General features: G+C 42.1%; 1 protein-coding gene across 1 annotated transcript in view; it reads right to left on the bottom strand.

Annotated features, from left to right (window-relative positions):
* Positions 1-25,209, bottom strand: part of PCDH15 (protocadherin related 15) — a 1,022,916-nt gene that overhangs the window by 846,334 nt on the left and 151,373 nt on the right. Inside the window, 1 exon segment of the mRNA XM_030204966.1 lies at positions 19,127-19,287. Within this exon segment, the coding sequence (XP_030060826.1) occupies positions 19,127-19,287 (161 nt within the window).

Raw genomic sequence — 25,209 nt, forward strand, 5'->3', positions numbered from 1 at the left:
CTTCTTCTGTTGCTACTTTCCTGCCCTGCCTGCCCCTTCCCCTCCCCCAGCACAGTTCCACTTCCTTTTTGTCTACAAATTAAGCCCTAAGTAAAAATATCCTTCAGGTTATAAGTACTAAAGGAGAAATCTACTATATACGTTCCCGCCCGTAACCTCCGTTCACAGGATAAATCCCTCCTCTCAGTACCCTTCTCCACCACCGCCAACTCCAGGCTCCGCTCATTCTGCCTCGCCTCACCCTATGCTTGGAACAACCTTCCTGAGCCCTTACGCCAAGCCCCCTCCCTGCCCGTCTTCAAGTCTTTGCTTAAAGCCCACCTCTTCAATGCTGCGTTCGGCACCTAACCCTTACTGTTCAGTGAATCCAGACTGCCCCAATTTGACTGCCCCTATCGGGCCGACCGTTCACTTGTCTATTAGATTGTAAGCTCTTTGAGCAGGGACTGTCTCTCTTTGTTAAATTGTGCAGCGCTGCGTAACCCTAGTAGCGCTCTAGAAATGTTAAGTAGTAGTAGTAGTAGTAGTTTAACATTTACATAACAACCTCTAATACCACTTTGATTCTATTGATATTTCAAAGGTGAAAAGTTTTGGAAGTAAGAGATCAAGGCATAAAACAGTAATGAACTTTAGTAACTATTCATGTTTGCTAAATATTCATAAATTTGAAACCGCTATAATCACCTGAATGGGAAGGCCCTCCTGAGTTCACTTAATGCCACAGCTGTGAGTGACATAATAAATGCTCTTGGCAATGCGTGAAGCCTGTAGGTAAGAATTCCTCATTCCTCATGACTTATATATATATCTAGCATGCATTGTAGTCTTGTATTAGAATAGATTCCTTTTTGCTGTATAAGTTGGTCATAAATATGTCTGTAGTGGTTCTGCTCAGCAGATTAGTGAATGTTTAGGGACCCAAAACTGCTTAGCAATGCATTTGAACTATCAGAGTGTCTGTCAAAAGTGAGGATGGAAATATATTATTCTGCAAGTTCCTTTTCTTTGATTCTTTCAAATGAATTTATTAACTGGATGATGAGGGAAGATGGGACAGATTAATCCTGCTACTGAAACTTCAATATTACACATGCAGGGGTTTATTTTATTATAGGGCATCAAGGGTGGACCATGGGGGATGCAGGGGAATGCAGGACCATGTGCAAAGACTCGCTGTGGAGCCTTATTTGCCTAAGCCAGGAGAAGAAGTAAAGCAGAATCATGTGAAAAAACACACTCAATGGCAGGACTGTCACAGCAAGACACCTATATGCCTATTTTAAGCGTATTTTATATAGGCAAAATAGGCATCAATGTGCCATTCTAAAAAGGCTTTCAGATCCAGCACTAATAGAGCATAAATTCTGACATGCACATTTAGACTTGCCAATCAGCACCAATAATTGGTCACTAGCAAGCAATTATTGGCACTAATTGGCACTAATTAGAATTTATGCATGCAAATTTCGAAGCGTATTCTGTAGAGTAGTACACGTAAATTCTAATGTATTGATCTCTAAAGGGGGTGTGGCCATGGGGACATGGGCGGGTTGTGGGCATTTTTCAAAATTACGCATACTGTTATAGAATATGCCCAAATCCACACCGAAGTTAGGAGCAGGCATTTACACCAGGTTTTAGTTGCCTAAGTTTTAGTCACAGGAACGGGCACTACATATAATCTATAAACCACACCAAATTTAAGGTGAGATTTATAGAATAACGCTAAGTGCATTTTTTTTCAGCGCCTATTTTTTAGGCGCCATATATAGAATCTGGTCCAAATTGTGCAAAGTAGTCCTCATGGTCCTTTCAAAACTAGAATTACACAGTGTTCTTGTTAGCTCATCATTCTATATTTAGTTATGCTGATAGTTTTTAAAATTCAAATCCCAAGGAATGCATACATAAACACAAATATCCACTGGCCTCAGTTTTCAAAGACAAGTTTCTTAGTGACTGCCCCTTTTAATCTAAAATGGCAGCATTTTGTTTAAGTTGTAATGGCCTGAGATCTGTAGCTTGAAGGCCATAAAGTAAAGCTTTGTAGTAGTCTAGGGTGCGGATCACCAGAGCATGTAGTAATGTTCCCAGTGCAGTTTGATCAAGTAGACACCTGATAGAGTGGATCTGTTGCAGTTTAAAGAGGCAGTATTTGATCACTGAAGATGTATGCATGTTGAAATTCAAATCTGGGTGTATAATTACACTTATTTTCACCGATTGTGTTAAGGGTATTTGAGTTCCAGCAATACAGATATGAAGAGAAGCTAATGAAAGACTATACCTATTGAATAGAAGTGCACTTGGCTTTCCAGGACTGAGTTTCAATTTGTTGGAGATCAACCAAACTAAAATGACTGCAAGTTTTCTATTGAGGCTTTTAAGTGCTTGTGGATCAGATATGTCAGTACAGGAAAGAATTTGAATGTCATCAGCATAAGTAAAGGACAGAATTGATAGTAATCCAGAAAGTGGCTATATTCAAACCTCTATCTTGAAAACTACCTGGATAATGTTAGGCTAGTAAAATTTCTGCCTAACTTTATCCAGTTAGCTTTCTGGATAGCAATTTAAATATCATTGCTATCCAGATAGCTCTGGCACTGACCACACTGCATAGATCATCAATGTCATCTGCAATCTAGATAAGGGGTTGCTGAAGATCTTTGTATTTTTTTTTTTTAGCTATCCAGTATTTCAAAACAACACTGGCTACAGCATCTGAGTATTAACCCATGAGCTGCTTTATAAAATTAGAATATAAAACCCGTTTTAAGTTAATGTAAATGTATTCTGAGTTCAATGCACAGATCTCAAAGAACGTAAGGTTTCAAGATAGAAAGTTATTCAGGGATTGTGTGTAAAACACTTTCAAAAACAGCAAGAAGCGCTTTTAATAAAGGGTGGTAGATTTTTGCACTAACTGTGCTTTAATGTGTGCTAAATTCCAAATTCTATAAATGGCGCCTTAAAAATCGGCACCAAAAAACCACAGGGTTAGCATGATTCTAGAAAAAATATCTAAAGTTACACATAGTTTATAGAATATGCTTATTTGCCGTTCTTGCGACTACAATTTAGGTGCACCCATTTAGGCCACCTAAAACCAGGCCTAAATACCTGCACCTAAGTTAGGTGCACATCAGATATATTCCATACTAGTGCGCATAGTTTTTTGGAACACCCACAACCCACCCATTCCACACCCATGGCCATGCAGCCTTTTTTGCACACCACTTTATAGAATATGCCTAGAACATTGTGTGAGCAAATTCTAATTAAAGCCAATTAGTGCTGATTGGTTTGTTAATTAAGTTGTGCATGCAATTTGGCCATGTGGCCAAATTAGCGCACGCAATTTAAGGCGCCATATATAGAATTTGGGGGTATGTGGTATGTTGTGTTAATGCTTCTATTTAGTGTAGATGCACTTAGGGCCAGGTTTATTAAATGGGGCTCAAAAATAGGTACCGAAAAAAATCGGTACTCAGTGCTATTCTATGAAGGATGCTCTGGGCTTAGCACTCTTTATAGAGTAGCGCATAGCGCTGATTCCCATGCCCAACTTTGGATGCTAGGACTTATGCCTGCTGAAACCTGGTGTAAATACTGGCACACAAGTTGGATGCACATTCCCAGTATTCTATGACAATGTGCCAGAATATTTGGAATGCCCCTGACCCGCCCATGCCCTTCCCATGGCCATGCCCCCTTTTGGATTGTGCGCTATGAGATTTAGGCACCCAATGTTACAGAATAGTGTGCAGGCAGATGCACGCACAAGTCCTAATTAGTGCCAATTAACATCAATAATTAACATCCAATTATTGATTGTTCATGGCTCATTAATTAATTAATTTGCATGTGCATCTCAGGATCATGCCCAAATTGGGATGACCTTTATAGAATCCAGGGGTTAATGCTTCCTTTTGCACTAACCTTCTAATTCTGTAAATGTCACCAAAAATTATGTGTGCACGCCCAATTTGTGCATGCAATTTAATTAAATAACAAGCTAATTAGTGCAAATAATTGGCTTTTAACAAGGAATTATTGGCACTAATTAAAATTGCATTTTCAGTTTTCTTCTAACTTAATTCCCTTTCTAAATAGAATATTTTACGTGGATGTTTTCCAGAAGAAAGATCAGAGTGACGTGTTAGTGGAGCACCCTAAGAAAAAACAGTTGGACTTGGCTAATATTTCAGATATTCTTGAGGAATCAATTTCAGAAACAACTTTGAGGTCCACTTTGGTAGCCTCATTTATTTTTGAATAGGATCTGAATAATGTGTTGATCTATTTTTCTCATTCACAGGTCCTTAAATATGGACAAAAAATATGGATTTACGCAGATGTGACCAAAATGACTCAAGATTGTAGAAAGGCTTTTTGGCTTTTGCACAAGAAATTTCAAATCTTGAAGCTACTTTTAAGTTGATGTATCCATGTAAATGTTTGGTGCTGTATTGTGGGGGGGGGGGGGGTCAAAATAGGTCTTTTTTTTTGCCCCTGAACATTTGAAATCCTTCTTGGAACTCAAGAAGGTTGTTAAATAACTGACTGGACTATATTATAGCAGCTGTGTATGGCGTTAAGGCTTTTACTTTTGCATTTTCTTCTAATAGAATCTCCTCATTTTTATACCATTCCCCTACTTTTAGTGGTCTCAAGAAGATTTATTATTTTGCCTGTATCAATCTTTTTTTTTTTTCATTTCTTAGCTGGGAGTTTTCTCCCAGTGTTGAATATTTCTTTCTCTATTTCTATAAGAAGCAATATGCTTGTGCAAATTTAATTAAAAGTACATAAATAACATTTTTTTACAAATTAATTTTATGTGCAATCTGAAAAAGAACAATGGGGATATGTCCCTAATGTATGCATGTACATTTGCACCACGTTTCAGTCTGTGCAAATGGCCGTGCCTAAAGTTAGGCATCATTCCCAGGCATACACTCTATTCTATAAACTGCACTTAACTTTAAGCACAGCATAGAGAATGGCATTTTTTCAGCACTGATTTATTTTTGATACCATATATAAAATCTAGTTCTACCTGCACAAGTGACAGCATGCAGTAAGTTCTGTGTACAAACTGCATTGTGCAGTCCATGCCCTTCCTCTGCCCACAACCCATCCAGTTCTTGCCAGTTAAAGCACGAATTAGTGCAAGCTGTCATGCCACTGCAGTAACAGTTGCTACATTTGAGTGGTAACAGCGCATGTTAATTCAAGTGTTAGCTGCTTAACACATTCTTGTAAAAGGGCCACTAAGAGATTCATAAATTGGCTGGGAATCAATCCTGCACTAATACATTAATATGAAACCTTACCTACCATATGCTGATGGCCAAAACTAGCAAATGTTAATGCCGTATGAGAAGGGTGAATGCTTAGATCAAGGTTTAACATAAGAATAATAATGCCTCATACACTATACAATTCTATTTGAACATTAATCCAATGGTATTATGCCAAAAGGTTAGTGTTTGTCACCTCCGTCAAACTCAAGTTACAGAAGTGCACTGGGAAAACATTCCAATCTATATAGTTACTGCTGGGGTAATATTTAGATTTAAATTTGAACTTCAAACACCAGTTAGTTTGGCATTTGTTGGTATTCAGTAAATGTCAGTACATAATGACACAGTCCTATACCATTGTGAAGTTATGAGCTGGCAAACAGCAAATTATCCAAGGAAGTCTTTTTTTTTCTGTTGCTTTCTGAGAAACTCTAGTTCCATTTACTTGCACAGTTCGTTCAGTTTCAGGATGTGTTAATGGCTGTGATTTGTATTATTGAAAGGAAAAGGGTAATCATTTTCAAAATATATTTTAAATTAATGGATATATTTAAATACCATTCCGGTGATAATGTTGGCTAATGTACCTAGCAAAGACTGCAAGTATGCATTCTTTTTCAAGAATAATACCACAAAAGTGACAAAGGAATCAATCCTAATTAAGATGCCATTAACCAATTTTTACTCTTTTAGTTTCTCTGACTTAACATTGCTTTTATGGTTACATAATAGTGCATGCACCCACTTTCATTAAGACTGCCAATGTAAGCTTCTCATAGTGCTGAACAGCTGACTGAAATGCAAAGAGAAGACAATGCATGAATAAATTGGAACTTTGTGTAATGCAATATTTTGCAATTAGATGAAAAGTGTTCAAAAGAGCCATATGGCTCATAAACATGAACTGTTACAAGCTAATGAGCTACTGTCCATACTAAAACATCCCAGATTAAGAAGTTGCAAGGGAGATCCTCTTAATTATTCAGTATCCAGATGAAAGTTTCAGACCTCCATAATATAGAGTAAGTGTAGACAAGAAAATCTATATGAGAAAAGCTATACATCAGACAAGTGGGTTAACTGTGGCAGGAAAACACTTGTCCAACACACCCAAAAAAGTGGAGAAAAAAGGATCTCAGTGACACCGCTCAAGTCACCCAAGGTTTAAGGCATTGAGTACAGTATACCATCACAAATCAGAAACAAACTCCACTCTCCATCAATTTATTTTATTCCCAAAACAGAGTAAAAAAAACACTTGTATAGCTACAATTTAGAAAAAAAAATCACAGTCACTGTAATTCCAAATGGGTCAATATTTCAATCAACTTATCTCACACTGTCTTCAAACTGCGTATCTTCACATCAGCTGCCAATACCTGACAGGGAATCCCTGTTTTGCAAGAGCTAAATCAGGGGTAATTATCCTGTATATGACCACTGTACAATAAGATCCAGCAGGCTTTAACTGCCAAAGACGCCAACATGCTTTAAACCCTCAATCTCCTCCTTCCAATCCACTTGCAAATCCAATTAAAAACAGACAAACACAGACCATTCAACTCTTACATTCAATCCATGAGGTTCCATAGAGTTAAAGAAAAAAATCCAGTTTTGCTCAGACTGACATAACAGACACCCCAAATCTCCCTTATGGGTAGAACGCTGCAATTGTTCAAATGTGATACATTGTAATTCATCAAAAAGGTGACCATATTGCTCACAATGTGTCACCAAAGGGGCTTCTCGTTTGCATAATGTAATACATCAGCGGTGCTCCCCATCAATCTAGTTTTTAAACTTCTAGAGGTTTGACCGATCTACAGAAAGTCACATGGGCATCGTATCAAATAGACCACCCCCACTGATTCACAAGTAGTGGTGCATCTCAAACACACTTTCTCACAGTTTTTAAATGCACAAATTTAGTTGAATCCAGCATAATATGGCACACAGAGTAGTAACCACATTTACTGTGTTTACCATACCCTTGATGAACAACCCGTTTACTTACATGTCCAAACACCATTCTGGCTTAACAGATCTCCCAGATTACAGCCACATTGATAGGAAAACAGAATTGTCACATTCTCAAAAGTGTCACAGATTAAAATGTTTTCTAACTGCTTTACTCAATAGGTTTGTAGTGGCATTAAATTTGGTAGCAAATGGTATAATTTCATCCTTCAGCTGGACTGCTTTATATTGTAACAAAGTATCCTGTGGGTTATACAGCACTCTTAGCTGCCTTTAAACACTGACATGCAGTGAGAAAACAAAAGCATTTAATTTCCACGTAGCTTTCAGAAGATCCCGACGGGCAGGGCCGCCGAGAGACTGGGCCGGGCCTGGGATAAGGCCGCCCCTGGGCCCCGACCCGACTGCCACCCCCCCAGGTTGTCGTCACCCCCCCCTGGGGGGGGCCCAGTGCCACAGTTCCACCCGCCTCCACCACCAGGCCAGGCCCCTTCCACCCAAACCCCCGCCAGCAGAAGTGCTGTCTTCTGACTCCGGCATGCGCGGCACACACAGACGCGCTCCTCTCAGCTGATCTTCACTGTACTCTGCAGGGCTTCTGTGCGTCTGACGTCCTGCACATCAGACGCACAGAAGCCCTGCAGAGTACAGCGAAGATCAGCTGAGAGGAGCGCGTCTGTGTGGGCCGCGCACGCCGGAGTCAGAACAGAAGACAGCACTTCTGCTGGCGGAGGTTCGGGTGGAAGGGGCTCGGTGGCGGTGGCGTGTGGGACTGCGACGCCGGGTCCCCTTGGAGGCCCGGGCCCCGGGAATTTTGTCCCCCCTGTCCCCCCCTCTCGGCGGCCCTGCCACTGGGGACCTGTTTCATCACAGAACAAGCTTCATCAGTGGAATATTTCAATTTGCATGATTCTCATAATGACTAACACCACACTGAAGCCTGTTCTGTGGTGAAACGGGTCTCCTTCGGGATCTTCTATAAAGCTAAGTGGAAATTAAATGCTTCTGTTTTCCTGCTGCATGTCAGTGTTTAAAGACAGTATTAAACTCTTTGTCCACAAGTGGTTATTTTGAAAAAAAACAAGTTTGAGGATATAACAATTAAAAATTGGGAGCTTTTTGGCCAATAATTGTTTTAAGTTCTAAGGCGCTGCAGTTTTTCAATGGATGGTGAAATAATCGCATGGATTTCAAAGTGCTGTCCACTGTTGTAGCTACAAGACTTTTGACTGCTGAGGCCTTTTCTCCACCTTTTTCCATTATTAAAAAAAATACAGAAGAAATATAGAAAGAAGTCTTAGTTTAGATTCTCTGTATGAGGTGTCTGCAGGAGTCTCTTTTGAGTGTGTTTTTCCAACTTTTGTGCTTAGTTTGGTTAACGTTTTTGTGTGGGAAACAGTTCATTTGAGTTCATAAGCAAAAACAAGATTAAACAATATAGGAGAGAGGAAGGAGCTTTAAAGGACTAACCAGGCATTTTCAGTGGTGATAACCATTTAAATGCTGCTTAAAATGACTGGTTGTCTGCCAAGACATGCGTTAACTAGTCAGGGGCCGTTCCTGACCAGTTAACTTGCACTGAATATAGGCCGGATAATCATTTGGGTTGTTAGGAACATAAGAATAGCTATTATTATTATTTGTTACATTTGTATCCCACATTTTCCCACCTTTTGCAGGCTCAGTGTGGCTTACATTTTACCATTAACGGCGTTAGTCGATTCCGGTCTGAACAAATGCATGGTATGAATGAATACAAAGTGATATTGTGGTAGAATGGGGTACATGTATGGAAGGTACAATTGGGGGGGGGAACTTAGAGGGGGAGAGGAAGAGTCAGGTAAAAGGTCCCAAGTACACATCTCACCCTTACCCTCTTATATTGTATGGTGAGCCCTCCAAAACCCACCCAAAACCTACTGGTGTACAGTATATGTGGGTACAGTAGGTTTTTGGTGAGTTTTGGACAGCTCACACTTTTCACCACAAGTGTAACATTTAGAGTGGGATATGGGCTTGGGTCCCCCTTCTGTACAGTGCACTGCACCAACCACTAGCCTACTCCAGGGACCTGCTTGCTGCTACTACTACTACTACTACTACTTAGCATTTCTATAGTGCTGCCAGGGTTACGCAGCGCTGTACAAGTTTAAACATGGGGAAGGACAGTCCCTGCTCAAGAGAGCTGCTCTAATAGGACTTGTCGTACATCTGAAGCAGTCATAGAGGCTGGTATATACTGTTTCTTTCACATATTTGGGGGTGGGAGGGGGTCAGTGACCACTGGCTCAGTAAGGACATCATGCCTTAATCCCTCCAGTAGCCACGTGGTTATTTAGGGCTTCTTTTTGTGATTTAGTTGTGAGTGAAACAGGTCTAGACCAAACCATCTTTTACACCCAGATGTTTTTGCTTTTTTCCATTATGGCGGAAAAACATCCAGGTTTTTGGAATACTCAAATCCTGCCCCCAATAAACTCCAAACATGCCCCCCTTGTGATTTGGATGCACTGCATATAAACTGCATAGAAAACCAATTTGGATGATTTAAGGAAAAAAAGTCCATCTGCTGCCACTTTTTGGACATTTTTTTGTTTTGAAAATTAGCGCCTATGCATTTACACAGACATTAAAAAAAAAAAAATTAAAACACTCCTTGGTGAAGTAGCAGAAACTGTATTCTCCTCTTTTTTGATAGGAAAAATCATAGTCCAAGCTCCAAAAAACAGTTTCTCTTTAACCGTAACATACTGTCTCAAAACCAGATCTTGGTTGGCACAACTAGTAAAGATCACCCTCAAAGTTCTACGTGGAACCTTCTTTCGTCAGTTCATACATTAGACATTTTCAGAGTCTCTCTCTATATCTTCAATCCCAGATCTTCTATTGCTCAGTTGTAGATGGTGCAGGCTACAATGATAACAGATTTGTCAACTACTATGTTTAAAAATTAATCAATAGAGAATTTAATTAGAGCTGGAAACTTATATTTATTAACCTTTCAATTTAAGAAGAACTGCTCACCGAGAGATAGGTTCAAGAATTATTGCATAGACTTTTAACAATTGTCATTGGAATTAATACCAACAATCAGTAAGATTTATTATATTTCATTGTCTAAAAGGAGGACTTACAATCTAAGGGTTTCATTTATTAAATGGTGCTAAAATTTGCTGTTAACCCAGCTTAGTATTCAAAAGTAATGTGCACTAACAGCAAAATTTGCACACCACTGTGTGGGGGCATTCATAGTATTTATCTATTTAGCTGCACACTAACATTGCACTAGATGTAATCTACTTGGATTTCAACAAACCCTTTAATACAGTTCCTCACAGAAGACTCAAATAGGTCTTTTTACCAAGCGGCGGTAACAGGAGCCTTGTGGTGGTGTCAGCACACAGGTTTGTCGCACATTGAGGCCCCATTTTACCACTGCTAGTAAAAGGGTTCTTTTTCCCCTGAAGGAAATGGCCATGAGCTAATCCAAGGCATTGGATGCACAGCCATTTCCTGGAGGAGCCTTTACTACCTCCTGTTTAGGAGGCGGTAGGAGCTCCAGTGGTAGCCAAGTGGTAACCGGGCAGCACGCAGTGCTGCCTGATTACCACCAGGCATGCCCCCTGCACTACAAAATACAAAAATATTTTCTAGCACTGTAATTGACGCACACTGGAAGCTAGAACTACCACTGGGCTCCTAAATGAGCCCAGTGGTAGAACCAATTTGGTGTATAAGAGTAGCAATACTGGGTCAGACCAGTGGTTCATCTAGCCCAGTATCCTGTTTTCCAAACAATGGCCAAGCCACGTCACAATTACCTGGCAGAACCCTAAATTGTGGCAACACTCCATACTACAAATCCCAGGGCAAGCAGTTGTTTTCCATGTCTGTCTCAATAGCAGACTATGGACTTTTCCTCCTGGAATTTGTCCAAACCTTTTTTAATCCCAGATACGCTGACCGCTGTTACCACCTCTTCCAGCAAAGAGTTCAAGAGCTGAACTATTCGTTGAGTGAAAAAATATTTCCTCCTATTTGTTTTAAAAGTATTTCCATGTAACTTTCTTGAGTGTCCCCTAGTCTTTGTACTTTTGGAACAAGTAAAAAAATGAGTTATTTCTACTCATTCTACACTACTCAGGATTTTGTAGACCTCAATCATATCTCCCCTCAACTGTCTATTTTTAAATACTTAAGTAAAAATACAGTGAAGAAAACATTAAAAATTTTTACTTAAGTGTAAGTAAAAAAGTAATACTTTTTGAGTAAAATGTAAAAATACCGCAACTACAATGAATGCAAATATTGTTCATATTTTTATCCAAATACTTTACTGCTCTAGAATTCAATCCATTTTTCTTTCACTAAAACTAAATTTTGAAAATAACTGTCACTCATGTGAGCGTGCTTGTGAGTTATTATCAAACCAGCACAGCTAAAAAGGTGTTCACAGTGGCTTACCAAGGAGGGGCGGTGGGGGCGGTCCGCCCCGGGTGCACGCCGCTGGGGGGGGGGGTGCCGCGCGCCTGTTGGCTCTTCGATTTCATGCTCCCTTTGCCCCGGAACAGGTTACTTCCTGTTCTGGGGCAGAGGGAGCATGAAAACAAAGAGCCGGCAGGCGTGCGGCACCCCCCCCCCCCAGCAGCGTGAACCCGGGGGGGGTTCTTTCACCGGGGGATTAGGGGTTCTTTCGCCGGGGGGGCGTCGCACTGTTCCGGGGGGGGGGGCGCTGCACCCGGGGGGTGAAGTGCATCGGCGATCCGCCCCGGGCGTCAGCCCCCCTAGGAACGCCACTGGGTGTTCAACAATTACAATGGCAGAAAGTGGATTGCTCACTCTGATAAAAAGTTCCTTCAAAATCTGGGTCTGCAGATATTGGTCAAGGGCATCTCTAACTAAAACACAACTTCCAGATAGCGAATAATACTTTATCACCATCATAGACATTATCATCTATATTGGAAGTAGTGTGGTCTAATTCATTGCTTGCATCTTCATCTTCATTAGCATCCCCATGCTGTTCAATTTACAGAGAAAGTTTTCACAAAGTTGGAATCATTGTCTGTTGATCTAACAATTTTTAATTTGATGGCAAACTCTGAATATCTTCGAGAACTGATGAAAGAACATCAAATGTATGGGAACCTTTCAGTCTTAAGGCCACACAAACAGACATTGTTTGGATATATACATATATACTTATTGCATATATAAATAGTACTGTACAATACTATATCTATCTATCTATATATCTATCTATATCTATCTATATATGTATACACACCTCCGGTGGGACTACCGCCAGTGGCTGCGTTGGGTCAGTGGTAGTCCTAACAGAGCGAGCGGTAAGTCCATGTTGGTTTTACCACCGCTCTGTAAAAGGGCCCCATAATACTTTTTGAGTAAAAAGTAAAAGTACTGCAACTACAATGAATGCAACTACTGTTAATGTTTTTATCCCAACAACTTTATTGCTCTACAATTCAATCCACTTTGCTTTTAGCAAAATTACATTTTTGAAAATGACTGTCACTCATGTGAGTGTGCTTGTGAGTCATTAATCCAGCACAGCTAAAAAGGTTCAACAACTAACTGCACCAGCAGAAAGTGAATTGTTCAGTCTGATAAAATATTCTTTCAATTCAGGCCAGGTTGCAATATTACTGATGTCTTCTATTTGGGTCTGCAGGTTATAATCAAGAGAATCTCTGAAACACTTGACTTCCATATAGCAAAGAATATTTTATCATCATTATTGTCATTATCATCTGCATTAGAAGTAGTGCTATTTCAGCACTTGCATCTTCATCTTTATCTTCATTATTGTCATGCTGTCTAATTGCAAAGAAGGTTTTCACAAAGTTGGAATCATTAGTCTGTTCTTGTTCTAACAATGTTTCATCTGATGGCAAACTCTGAATATCTTTGAAAATGAATGCAAGAATATCAAATATGTGGGAACCTATCAGTCTTAAGGCCAGACAAGCAGATTTCCTCTCTAAAAACTCTATCAATCCAGTGAACAGTTACCTCAGTGTAAAATTTCCCATGAGATGATGAGCAGTCTGTTGTGGTAGAGGCATATATCTGTTCAGAAGAATTGATACCAGCTTCAGCTTCCTCTCCACTTTAAAGTGACCCAACTCATCATTGTTGTGTTTGACTGGATGCCATTAACCAGTTCAACAAACAAAGGCAACTCCACTGTTCTTATAGGTTATATTCACTGAACAGCAACATTTAAGATGAGATGATCTATTGTTTGTATGACAAGGTCTGCAATAGCAAAATCTTGTTCCTCATTTTGCTGTTTCAGTTGGTTTACTGAGGAGTCATTGTTTATTTTTATTATATTTGTACCCCGTGCTTTCCCACTCATGGCAGGCTCAATGTGGTTTACATGGGGCAATGGAAGGTTAAGTGACTTGCCCAGAGTCACAAGGAGCTGCCTATGCCTGAAGTGGGAATTGAACTCAGTTCCTCAGGACCAAAGTCCACCACCCTAACCACTAGGCCACTCCTCCACTGTTTACATTTCCCTTCCGCTTTTACTTTTTACTTTTATCTGCAAGCATCAGATGTATCTGAGTAAAAGTAGTAAACATTGGCAAAATTATTACTTTAGTAAAAATAAAAGTAACAAATGTTATTCTGTACTTCTTTTCATGTAAAAATAACAAAACGTTTACTTGAGTATAGTAACTAGTTACATTTACTTAGTTACTATACAACACTGGGGACATCCCATCCTCTCTACCTACCAGCACAATTGGAAACTATACCTTGAATGTTCCTAGTTCCCAAACCCTGCTTTAGATCCATAAAGCTTTGACACTCCTTTCCAGCACATCCTGTATGGGACTCACAAAGATAACTGGCCTACATCAGACGAATACCATCCCTGTGATATAGACCTGGACAATACACAGACATTAATTTGTGGGGTAAAACCAACTCCTATAATAATACTTTAAATTTTGATATGTCAGTTTTTACTTTTTTCACAAGCTTTCAATACATTTGAGGCAAAGAACATCTCTCCAAATTCTACCCAGAATAATTTGAGAACATATCAGAACAATGGAAAGAAAATATCAAATCATCAATTTGCAGAATCAATTCAACCCTTTTATAAAACAGATATCATTCCCACCTAAATTAAATTAACAAGCATAGAGGATTGGATGCATACTGAATTTGTAATAGTAAGAGCAACAGACACTACAATTGAATTCTCCAAGGCACAAGGCCATATGCAATCCCCATTTGGACTTGGATGCCTTCTCTGGCCCAAAATACATAGAAATAACCATAGATCTAAAACAAGAAACCCCCAAGATGCTGTATCTATAGAAGAGATTGTAAACAATATTCTTAAAACTGTTAGTACGTGAGTGCCCCAGCTACTGATTGATTTTTTCAGGCTGTGCTGCAAAAGATTCAGCTACAATTTATTTATTTATTTTACTTACTTATAGCCTGCCTATATCCTAAACAGGTTGCAATATTATTAGACAATAAAAATACATAAAACAACAAACAATACAAAAAAAAATACAGTTGCTATATCACACCATCATAAACTCTGCATGACTGAAACATCACACAGTTACACATGTGTATCTTCAAATATCTCTTGAACTGGGAATTCCCTCTGCATAGGGGTAAATATCCTGACAATATATTCCAAAGTAAGGGGTCTGCAACAGAAAAAGCTGATGCTCTAGTCTTGACATATTGGGTAAAATCAGTCTTCTGAACAGATAATTGCATTCTGGCCTCAGATCTGAACCATCGTTGTAGACAGTATAGCGACACTACCTGAGACAAATAGTAGAGAGCCTTCACACATGGAACAGCATTTTCAAAAGGACGTCATCTCAAAATAGGGACATCCAAGTTAGAACATCACACATTGATATCCAGCTCACATCCTGTCACTGTCAAGCAGTGTTTTAGTACCACCCCAGACTGAAATCTGTTCAAAGGCGAGCCATCCTTATGCCTCACACAGAATAATCCATCAACCACTTCCCAGTGCAAGAAAGCCAGCAAGCAGCAACAGGTCTAGTGGACAGCCTAGGTACACTGTGTAAATAAGTCCAGATCCCTTTTCCAAGTTGACCACTTTTAGAGAACTGAATCTCTGACCTTTCCATAGACCCTCACATGAAATTCTTGTAATTCTGAATAACCTTCTGACATTTCTATCAATGCCACTAACTCATTCACTCATAATGCTGCAAAAAAGGCAAACAAAAAGGCCACCTCAGTGTGAAAAGCACCAATACCAGGCAGGACTTCAAATAGCTGCAGCAATATTTCATGTAGAACATGTTGCCTTGGTGGCCTTAGAATCTTCTGATTCTAGCAAAGCTCTGCACTAACTTCCGAATTAAGAATGATGCTATTGAATCATGACACCCATGTATCTTTACAAAGGAGCAAAGAATGCTACACTTGCCTAGTTCCTTTCCTTTGCATAGATAAACAGTGCTCTGTTCATTGAAGAAGCATATTGTGGGCATGTTTTGTTTTGGGCTACGGAGGAACAGAAATCTACATGTGTATTCCTTATTCCATTTAGGAAATCATACACATGTCTTGATAGATAAACATCCAGAGTTATACCTCTCTTTCCCCAAGAATAAGCATAGGGCAAGTGCCCATAAGGTGCAATAACAGCTGCTCTTTTGCTGCACCATAATGGCTACCCTTACCTCTTCCTCCAATCAAATCTCTCCACAAAACAGATCAGCTCCCCAGTATCAGAGATCCTTCAGCATAAGATCTCCCCACTCACCCCTGCAGAAGATTCTACCACCAATATCAGATGTCCCACCCTCACACAGAAACCCCCGTTGAACATACCCCTCAGACCATCCTCCCACCACCTGATTCTCACCCTTGGAACACAAACCCTCCATTCCCTCTTGACTCCTTCCCAGATGACAAACACCTACTAGAAGTGGTAATATTTTCCCCACCCGCTCCGAGCATCACCAGACCCATCACCCACCCCTAGGGCTTACCTGGAGGTGATCATGGTGATCTAGTGGTAGGAGATGCAAGCTTTTCCCTTCTGCTCTTGCCCTGTCCAGCCCCAGAAACAAAATCAGTGCCCTTACGCCCTAGTGAATGTACCACAAGACCACAGCTAGGGGTTACAGGTGCATTTTTGTTCCTGGGGACAGATAGGGGCAGGAGTAGAAGGGACCAATCCTGACCTCCACAACTAGCACACCAGAATCCCATTCAGGTAGGCCCCGGGAGTGGGTTGGGATCTGGGCCTGCCTTGGTGGAGGGTTCACCACTGCTGGAAGGGGCTTGCAATCTTAAGGGGGTTAAGAAGGAATGGAGGGGCTCTGTTCTGAAAGTGGGGACAAGATGGTGGGATGATGGTTTGGAGGGTGTCTGTTCAAGAGGAGATTCAATGCATGTGTGGGAAAAATGATGCCAGATGGTGGAATCATATCCAGGGAGGAGATCTGAGGCTGGGTGGATCAGTTCTTGGGGGGGGGGGGGAGATCTGATGCTGAGGGGTCTAACTGGTGGGGGTGTTAACCAGGAATCCTTGTGTTCAGTGGGGATCCATATGTGGATTGCTATTTTGCAACTTGCATGTGTAACTGGCAGCACACACCAATTAGAACCTGTTTTTCCCCATGTGTACTCCGTTCTGTAGATAAATCTCTCTTATCCGTCCCCTTCTCCTCTACTGCTAATTCTAGACTTCATTCCTTTTGTCTTGCTGCACCTCACGCCTGGAATAGACTTCCCGAGCCTGTGCGTCTAGCCCCGTGCTTGGCCATTTTCAAGTCCAAACTTAAAGACCACCTCTTTACCACTGCTTTTGACCCCTAACCACTACTTACTTGCCCTGTCCTTTATCCTCACCTATTTATTCCCTTACCCTTAATCGTTCTGTCTGTTTACCTGTCTTATCTAGATTGTAAGCTCTTTGAGCAGGGACTGTCTTTTGTGTATGGTGTACAGTGCTGTGTATGCCTTGTAGCGCTATAGAAATGATAAATAGTAGTAGTAATGTGTTTTACCATAGCTCTCTTTGTAAAATATATCCTTCCCCAACATGTAGCCACCACCTAACCTACATATGAAGCACCTTATCTATATGTGTATTCCTGGGTGTGGATTTTCTTCTAAAATAATGGCCAAAATCTATGTGTGGTCACTTCCATGTGTACTCTTGGGAATAGAGAAACTTTCTAAAATGAGACTCCAAATGTACCCTTACCCAAGAAAATGACAAGGTGTCTAAGTGTTATTCTGTAATGGCAGACCTAACTTAAATAGGTAAATGGAACAGAGGTGTGCAATTGGGTAGAATATGGGTGGGATATAGGCAGAGCTCACATTTGTACACATACAATACAGAATATTGTAAAATACACATTTTCCTGCCACATTAAGGTACCTGTACTTATGCCAGCTGTATGGCTTGTTTAACTGTGGGCATGTATACATTAAGTGTGGTGGTACCAGTTACATTAGTATTCTATAACGGAACCTGGGTGCCCAGGTGCTGTTATAGGATAGGATCCTACGGAACATCCTTGAGACACTTTAATGGAAGCACTCAGTTGTAGAATTCCCTCCTTGGGCCTTATGTATTAAAGTCCTCTCCCCTCTCCCATTGTGTATCTATGGGAAAAAATCCTTTCATTCACTTGACCTATAGTATGAATTGAACACTTTGAGGGGCATAATCGAACGGGGTGCCCAAGTTTTCCTGAGGACATCCTCACAGGACGTCCCTGCGAAGGGGCGGGGGAACCCGTATTAACGAAAAAAGATGGATCTACATCTTTCGTTTCGATAATATGGTCGGGGACGCCCAAATCTCAACATTTAGGTCGACCTTAGAGATGGTTGTCTCCGATTTTCGGCGATAATGGAAACCGAGGACGCCCATCTCAGAAACAATCAAATCCAAGCCATTTGGTCATGGTAGGAGCCAGCATTCATAGTGCATTGGTCCCCCTCACATGTCAGGACACCAACCGGGCACCCTAGGGGGCACTGCAGTGGACTTCAGAAAAAGATCTCAGGTGCATAGCTCCCTTACCTTGTGTGCTGAGCCCCCCAACCCCCCCCCCCAAACCCACTCCCCATAACTGTACACCACTACCATAGCCCTTAGGGATGAAAGGGGGCACTTACATGTGGGTACAGTGGGGTTGTGGTGGGTTTTGTAGGGCTCATATTTACCACCACAAGTGTAACAGGTAGGAGGGGATGGGCCTGGCTCTGCCTGCCTGAAGTGCACTGCACTACCCACTAAAACTGCTCCAGGGACCTGCATACTGCTGTCATGGAGCTGGGTATGATATTTTAGGCTGGAAAAATATTTTAATTTTTTTTAGAGTTGGAGGGGGTTAGTGACCACTAGGAGAGTAAGGGGAGTTCATCTCTGATTCCCTCCGGTGGTCATCTGGTCATTTAGGGCACATTTTTGTGGCTTGGTCGTAAATAAAAAAGGACTAAGTAAAATCGTCCAAGTGTTCATCAGGGACGCCCTTCTTTTTTCCATTATTGACCGAGGACGCCCACGTGTTAAGCACGCCCCAGTCCTGCCTTCGCTATGCTTCCAACATGCCCCCATGAACTTCCCCACGATGGAAATCAGTTGTGGACGCCCAAAATCGGCTTTTGATTATGCCGATTTGGGTGACCCTGTGAGTAGGACGCCCATCTTCCAATTTATGTCGAAAGATGGGCACCCTTCTCATTCGAAAATAAGCCTGTTTATATTTCATGATATAATGTACAATACAGTGATAACATTCCATTAAGAAGTTAAAAAAATAACTAACATCACGGTCAAGAACCCGTCCAGTGCTATTCAAATATAGAAGCTGAGTTGCAGGATCCAAGATCACCCAGTAATCCACATTGTCCTTCAGTGACAGTCGTATAGTGGGGTTGGGACCTCCAGCATGTCCTTTGATCTGCATATTGTCCACTAAAATTGTGCCTGCCAAATAAAACAAATAAGATATCACCAAAGTAAAGATTATAGTTTTAAAACAATGACTGTTATTACTCTGAAGGTGTTTATAGTCCTATCAGTAATATTTCTCAGTCAATTATAGTGCTTGCAACAATTTTATACTGAGATTTAGGGAGAAAACAAGAGCACCAGCCTTACAAACTATGGGATAAAACCTGTGTTAATGATGAAAATAATAGAAATATAAACAGAGGAAATGATAGATGAGACTATATTGCCCATCTATGCCATCTACTATTCCTTCCTGTCCTTAGAGATCCTATGTGCTAGTCCCATGCTTTCTTTAATTCAGATTTAGTTTTCTTCTCCACCACCTCCATCAGGAGGCTATTCGTACATCCATTACTCTTTTTTAAAATAGTATTTCCTTGGATTAGATTCCCATGCCCCCTCATTCCAGAGTTTCCTTTCACTTGTAAGATAATTGCTTCCAGTGCATTTATGCCATGGGACACTTTGAATATCTCTATGATATCTCCCCTTTCCTGCCTTCTTTCCAATGTATACATGTTGAGATCTTTAAGTCTGTCTCCATATGCTTTATGATGAAGACCACTGACCATTTTGGTGGCTGACTTCTGTACTGACTCCATCCTGTTTGCATCTTTTTGAAGGTGCAATCTCCAGATTCTAGATAGTACTCTAAATTGGGTCTAAATGTTTTTGAATGAATGGTTTTTCAACCTAGCTCCGATCATACTTTGGAATCTATCTACTCTACAACAAAGGCTAGAAAATATCTTGAGCTATATGTAAAGAACAGCTATTGTTGGAGAAGACACAAATGAAAGCAGATTAATGTATCATTTTTTTTAGTTTTTACCTGCAAGTTTCTACCAGCTATTTTTTTTCAAATGTACACATATGATTTCCCTTTAATAATTTTCCTGTGGATGGTTCATAGAGCTTCAGAGTATTCTTCAAATAATTCAGGAACACTATTGGTCAAAGTCTTTAAAATAATCATCAGTACTTTAAATGTTATCCTGAAGCTCACAGGTAGCAAATGTAAAGATTTCAAAGAAGAAGTAACATGCTCATTGTCACAGCTGCGGCCATGCCCCGCACCCTGACTCACCTCCTGTCCCTGGGAGATGGCGGTTTCAGGCTTAGCGGCTTCTTCCTAGACTCCAGACTGCCTGGGGTTGACTCTCTTAGGCACATGCATGCATGCTCTAAAGGCTGAAACTAAAAGGGGAAATGGCAGGAACGTTCCTGGACAACTGCCATAGGCACCCCGTATAAGAGGCTTGGGGAGGCTAAGCCTCCCCAGCCCAACCGCGACCTTCCCCTGGCTGCTGCCCCCACAAATACAGGGATGGCATGGTGCTGAAGCCAGGCAGCTCTCCGATGGTCCCTCCTTCCTTCCTGCTTTCTGCTCCCCGACCAGCAGCCCTCCTCCCTCCTCCCCCGCCCGCCCGCGTGCGTGTGTTTTAACCCTTTTACTTTCCTTGGCAGCGATGTCAGTGATGGACAAGGCACTGCGGGCTCGCCTCTGGCTCCAGCTTCTCCCTTCCCTCTTCACACAGTGTCCCGCCTTCTGCGATGATGATTTTCCTGTTTCCGCGAAGGCGGGACACTGTGTGAAGAGGGAAGGAAGAAGCTGGAGGGGAGCCTGTAGTGCCTTCTTCTTCACTGACGTCGCTGCCATGGAGAGTAAAAGGGTTAAATGTGTTGGGGGGCAGTAAGGAACGGAGAGGAGGGCTGTCGGGGAGCTGAAGGAGGGCAGGGAGAATTGTTGGATATGAATGGGAGGGGAGGGCAGGGGTAGAGAACAGATTGCTGGACATGGAGAGAAGGGGAGGGCATGGGGAGAGAAGAGATCACTGGACATGGAGAGAAGGGAAGGGCATGGGGAGACAGGAGAATTGCTGGACATGGATGGATGAAGGGGAGGGCAGGGGAGAATGGAGCGTTGCTGGACATGGATGGAGGGTGCTGGGGAGAGAGGAAATTTGCTGGCGATGGATGGCGGAGAGGGCAGGGGAGAATGGTGAGATACTGGACATGGATGGAGGGAAGGGGAGGTGGATCCTCAGAAGCTTAGCTGAGATTGGGTGGCAGAGATGGTGGTGGGAGGCGGGGCTAGTGGTTGGGAGGCAGGGCTAGTGCTGGGCAGACTTCTATGGTCTGTGCCCTGAAAATGGCAGATACAAATCAAGATCAGGTATACACATAAAGTAGCACATATGAGTTTATCTTGTGGGCAGACTGGATGGACCTTACAGGTCTTTCTCTGCCGTCATCTACTATGTTACTATCCTGCTTATTTTCAAAGGAGAAGGCCGGCCATCTTCCGACACAAATCGGGAGATGGCCGGCCTTCTCCAGAAGCCGGCCAAATAGGTATGATCGAAAGCCAATTTTGGCCAGCTTCAACTGCTTTCCGTCGCAGGGCTGGCCAAAGTTCAAGGGGTCGTGTCGGCAGTGTACCGAAGGTGGGACGGGGGGAGTGGTTAACAGATGGCCGGCTTTGGCTGATAATGGAAAAAAGAAAGCCGACCCTGATGAGCATTTGGCTGACTTTACTTGGTCCCTTTTTGTTCACGACCAATCCATGAAAAGGTGCCCCAACTGACCAGATGACCACCAGAGGGAATGGGGGATGACCTCCCCCTTACTCCCCCAGTGGTCACCAACCCCCTCCCACCGAGAAAAAAAAATTAAAAGCATATTTTTACCAGCCTCTATGCCAGCCTCAAATGTCATACCCAGCTCCATCACAGCAGTATGCAGGTCCCTGGATCAGTTTTTAGTGGGTGCAGTGCACTTCAGGCAGGCGGACCCAAGCCCACCCCCCCCCCCCACCTGTTACATTTGTGGTGGTAAATGGGAGCCCTCCAACCCCCCCAAAACCCAATGTACCCACATTTAGGTGCCCCCCTTCATCCCTAAGGGCTATGGTAGTGGTGTACAGTTGTGGGTAGTGGATTTTAGAGGGATTTGGGGGGGCTCAGCACACAAGGTAAGGGAGCTATACACCTGGGAGCAATTTTTGAAGTCCACTGGTGGTTGGTGTCCTGGCATGTGAGGGGGACCAGTGCACTACAAATGCTGGCTCCTCCCACAACCAAATGGCTTGGATTTGGCCAGGTTTGAGATGGCTGCCATTAGTTTCCAGTATTGCTGAAAACCCATGGCGGCCATCTCTAAGGCTGGCCCAAATGTTGAGATTTAGCCAGCCCCGACCGTATTATCGAAACGAAAAATGGCCGGCTATCTTGTTTCAATAATACGGTCGGGGAGCCACTTTACGGGGCCGGCCCTAAAGATGGCCGCCCTTAAAGATGGCCGGCCCCGTTCGATTATGGCCCTCTATGTTACTATGTAGTTCCAGGAATGAGTCTGGGAGCAACAATGTTCTCTTAAGATGATCCATTTGGCTTCTAACTTTCAGTGGGCCATATGTCCTCCAACCTAGGAATCCTCCCCTTCAAATTCAGGGAACCCATGCAGGTGGACCCTTCATCTCTCTCTGAGCAGGAAAAGCAGTGACACCGGACTCAGAACTTGTATCACTACTGTGGTGAGAATGGATATTATGCCTTCAAACGTCTGAACAAGTAAGGAAACTTGCAAGCCTAGCTCTGGCTGTGGAAACAGTACTATTTTCATCTTCCCGGATACCCTGTACTCAATTTTTAGTTTTTTTATTTGAATTGGATCATGAAGAAAAAACACTGAGGCCTTCATTAATTCCAGAGCAGGTGGGAATTTTATTGATGAAGCTCTCATCCAACATTACAAAATTTCTACACAGGGTATAACCAAGTCCATTCCAGTCTTCTCAGTATATAGAAGTATTCAAGGGCATCTTAAAGTAAGCCTAGCCCTACACCTACGTATAGGGGCCCTCCACAGGGAGACTATTATCTTCTATGTTCTTCAGATGCCCATAAATCCTATTATCTTGGAATTATCCTGGCTACAAAAACATAACCCTGTAATAGACTAGGACAATAGGGAAATCACCACCTGAAGTAACCCTTACCATCGCCACTGCTTAGATCCAGTATCACCAGTTATGACTTTAGCCGCTGCAGGATGACTTTCCTCAGGTCTATGCGGCTTTTTCTGGTGTATTTTCTAAGAAGCAAGCAGAGATACTTCCTCTTCATTGGGAATATGACTGCCCCATTGATCTCCTGCCAGGTAAGATATCACTTCAGGGAAGAGTTTATCCATTATCAATACCAGAGACCCAGGCTATGTCTAACTACATCTTGGAGAATATACAGAAAGACTTCATATGCACTTCAACCTCCCCAGCAGGCACCGACTTCTTCTTTGTGGGGAAGAAAGATAGAATCCTATGCCCCTGCATAGATTACTGAGGTTTGAATGTCATTACTATAACGAATAAATATCTATTACCCTTGATATCCAAGTTCTTTGACCATCCAAGCTCACATATTCATCAAGTTGGATCTCAGGAGGTCTTACAATTTTATTCACATTCATGAATTAGATGAATGGAAGATGGCATTCAACACGAGAGATGTACATCATGAATATCTAGTTATGCCATTTTGGCTCTCAAATGCCACAGCCATTTTGCAGAATTTTATGAGTGATACCTTCCAGGACATGCTTCAGAGCTGTGTGCTGGACTACTTAGATGACATACTGATATATTCCATATCATCGGGATCAAATAAAACAAATCTTCCAACACCTCCGCGAAATCACCTTTATGCCAAACTTGAGAAGTGTACCTTTGAACAGAATGAGTTGCCTTTTCTAGGCTAAATCAGATCAGATCAGGGCCTCAAGATGGATCCTGCCAAGCAAGCCACCATTCAAGACTGCTCTCACACCTGGGAGTAACAGGCCCTGCAACGTTTCCTAGGCTTTGCCAAGTATTATCATCATTTTATTCATGGTTATTCCACTATTACTGCTCCACTTACAACCTTGACCCAGAAGGAGGCCAACACCCGAGATTGGTCTAAGGAAGCAATACAAGCTTTTGATCTCTTGAAATGAGCTTTCACTTCCAATCTGGTGCTATGACTCCTGGATCCTGAAAAGCTGTTCTTTGTAGAGCTTGATGAGTCCTCCATTGAGGTCGGTGCTGTTCTGTCTCAATTCAATACCAATGGTAAGCAGTTACCTTTTGCCTTCTTTTCCAAGAAATTTTCACTAACGAAGCCATTAAAATGATATTGGAAGAGTGGTGTAATCTTCTCAAGGGAGCTAAGTATCTTTTCACTGTGACCACAGACCACAAGAACCTTCTATACTTACTGGAGGCCTGAAGACTCAACCCCCGCAATAATCCATGGTCACTATTCATTGGTTGTTTTGATTTCCGGGTAGCGTTCCACCCGGCTGAGAAAAATGTAAGGCCAATGCCATTTCCCAATCATGTGAATGTACTTATGAAGGTCCTGACCTGAAACTTATCCTTGATCCAGCTATTTGCTGCTGCATTCCTATTGATACCTCCAGGCAAGACTGCAGTGCTTAAGTGACTCTGGGACGTTGTGTTAAGATGAGGTCATGGTGCCAAGTTCACTGGACACTATGGAGTTTGCAGAACATTGAATTCATATCTCATGTCTACTGGTGGCCACAGATGAAGAAGGATGTGCATGACTTCATGACCTCTTGTCCCGTCTGTACCTGCCACAAGTCATCCCATTTGCATCCTTGGGGGCACTTTCAATCTCTCCCCGTACCGAAGGCTCTGTGGGCCCTCATAGCCATGAATTTAGTGATGAACCACCCGTGTCCGAGGGATATACACCACCACAAGGATGATTGTGGATTGATTTTCTAAAATGATTCACTTTATCTCTTTACCTGGGTTATCAGCCACACCTGCCTTGGCCAAACATTTCTTCAAAGAGGTTTCTTTGTCTACATGTGCCCAAGAGTATCAAG

Source organism: Microcaecilia unicolor, chromosome 5 (genome assembly GCF_901765095.1).
Source record: "Microcaecilia unicolor chromosome 5, aMicUni1.1, whole genome shotgun sequence".
NCBI classification, from domain to species: Eukaryota; Metazoa; Chordata; class Amphibia; order Gymnophiona; family Siphonopidae; genus Microcaecilia; species Microcaecilia unicolor.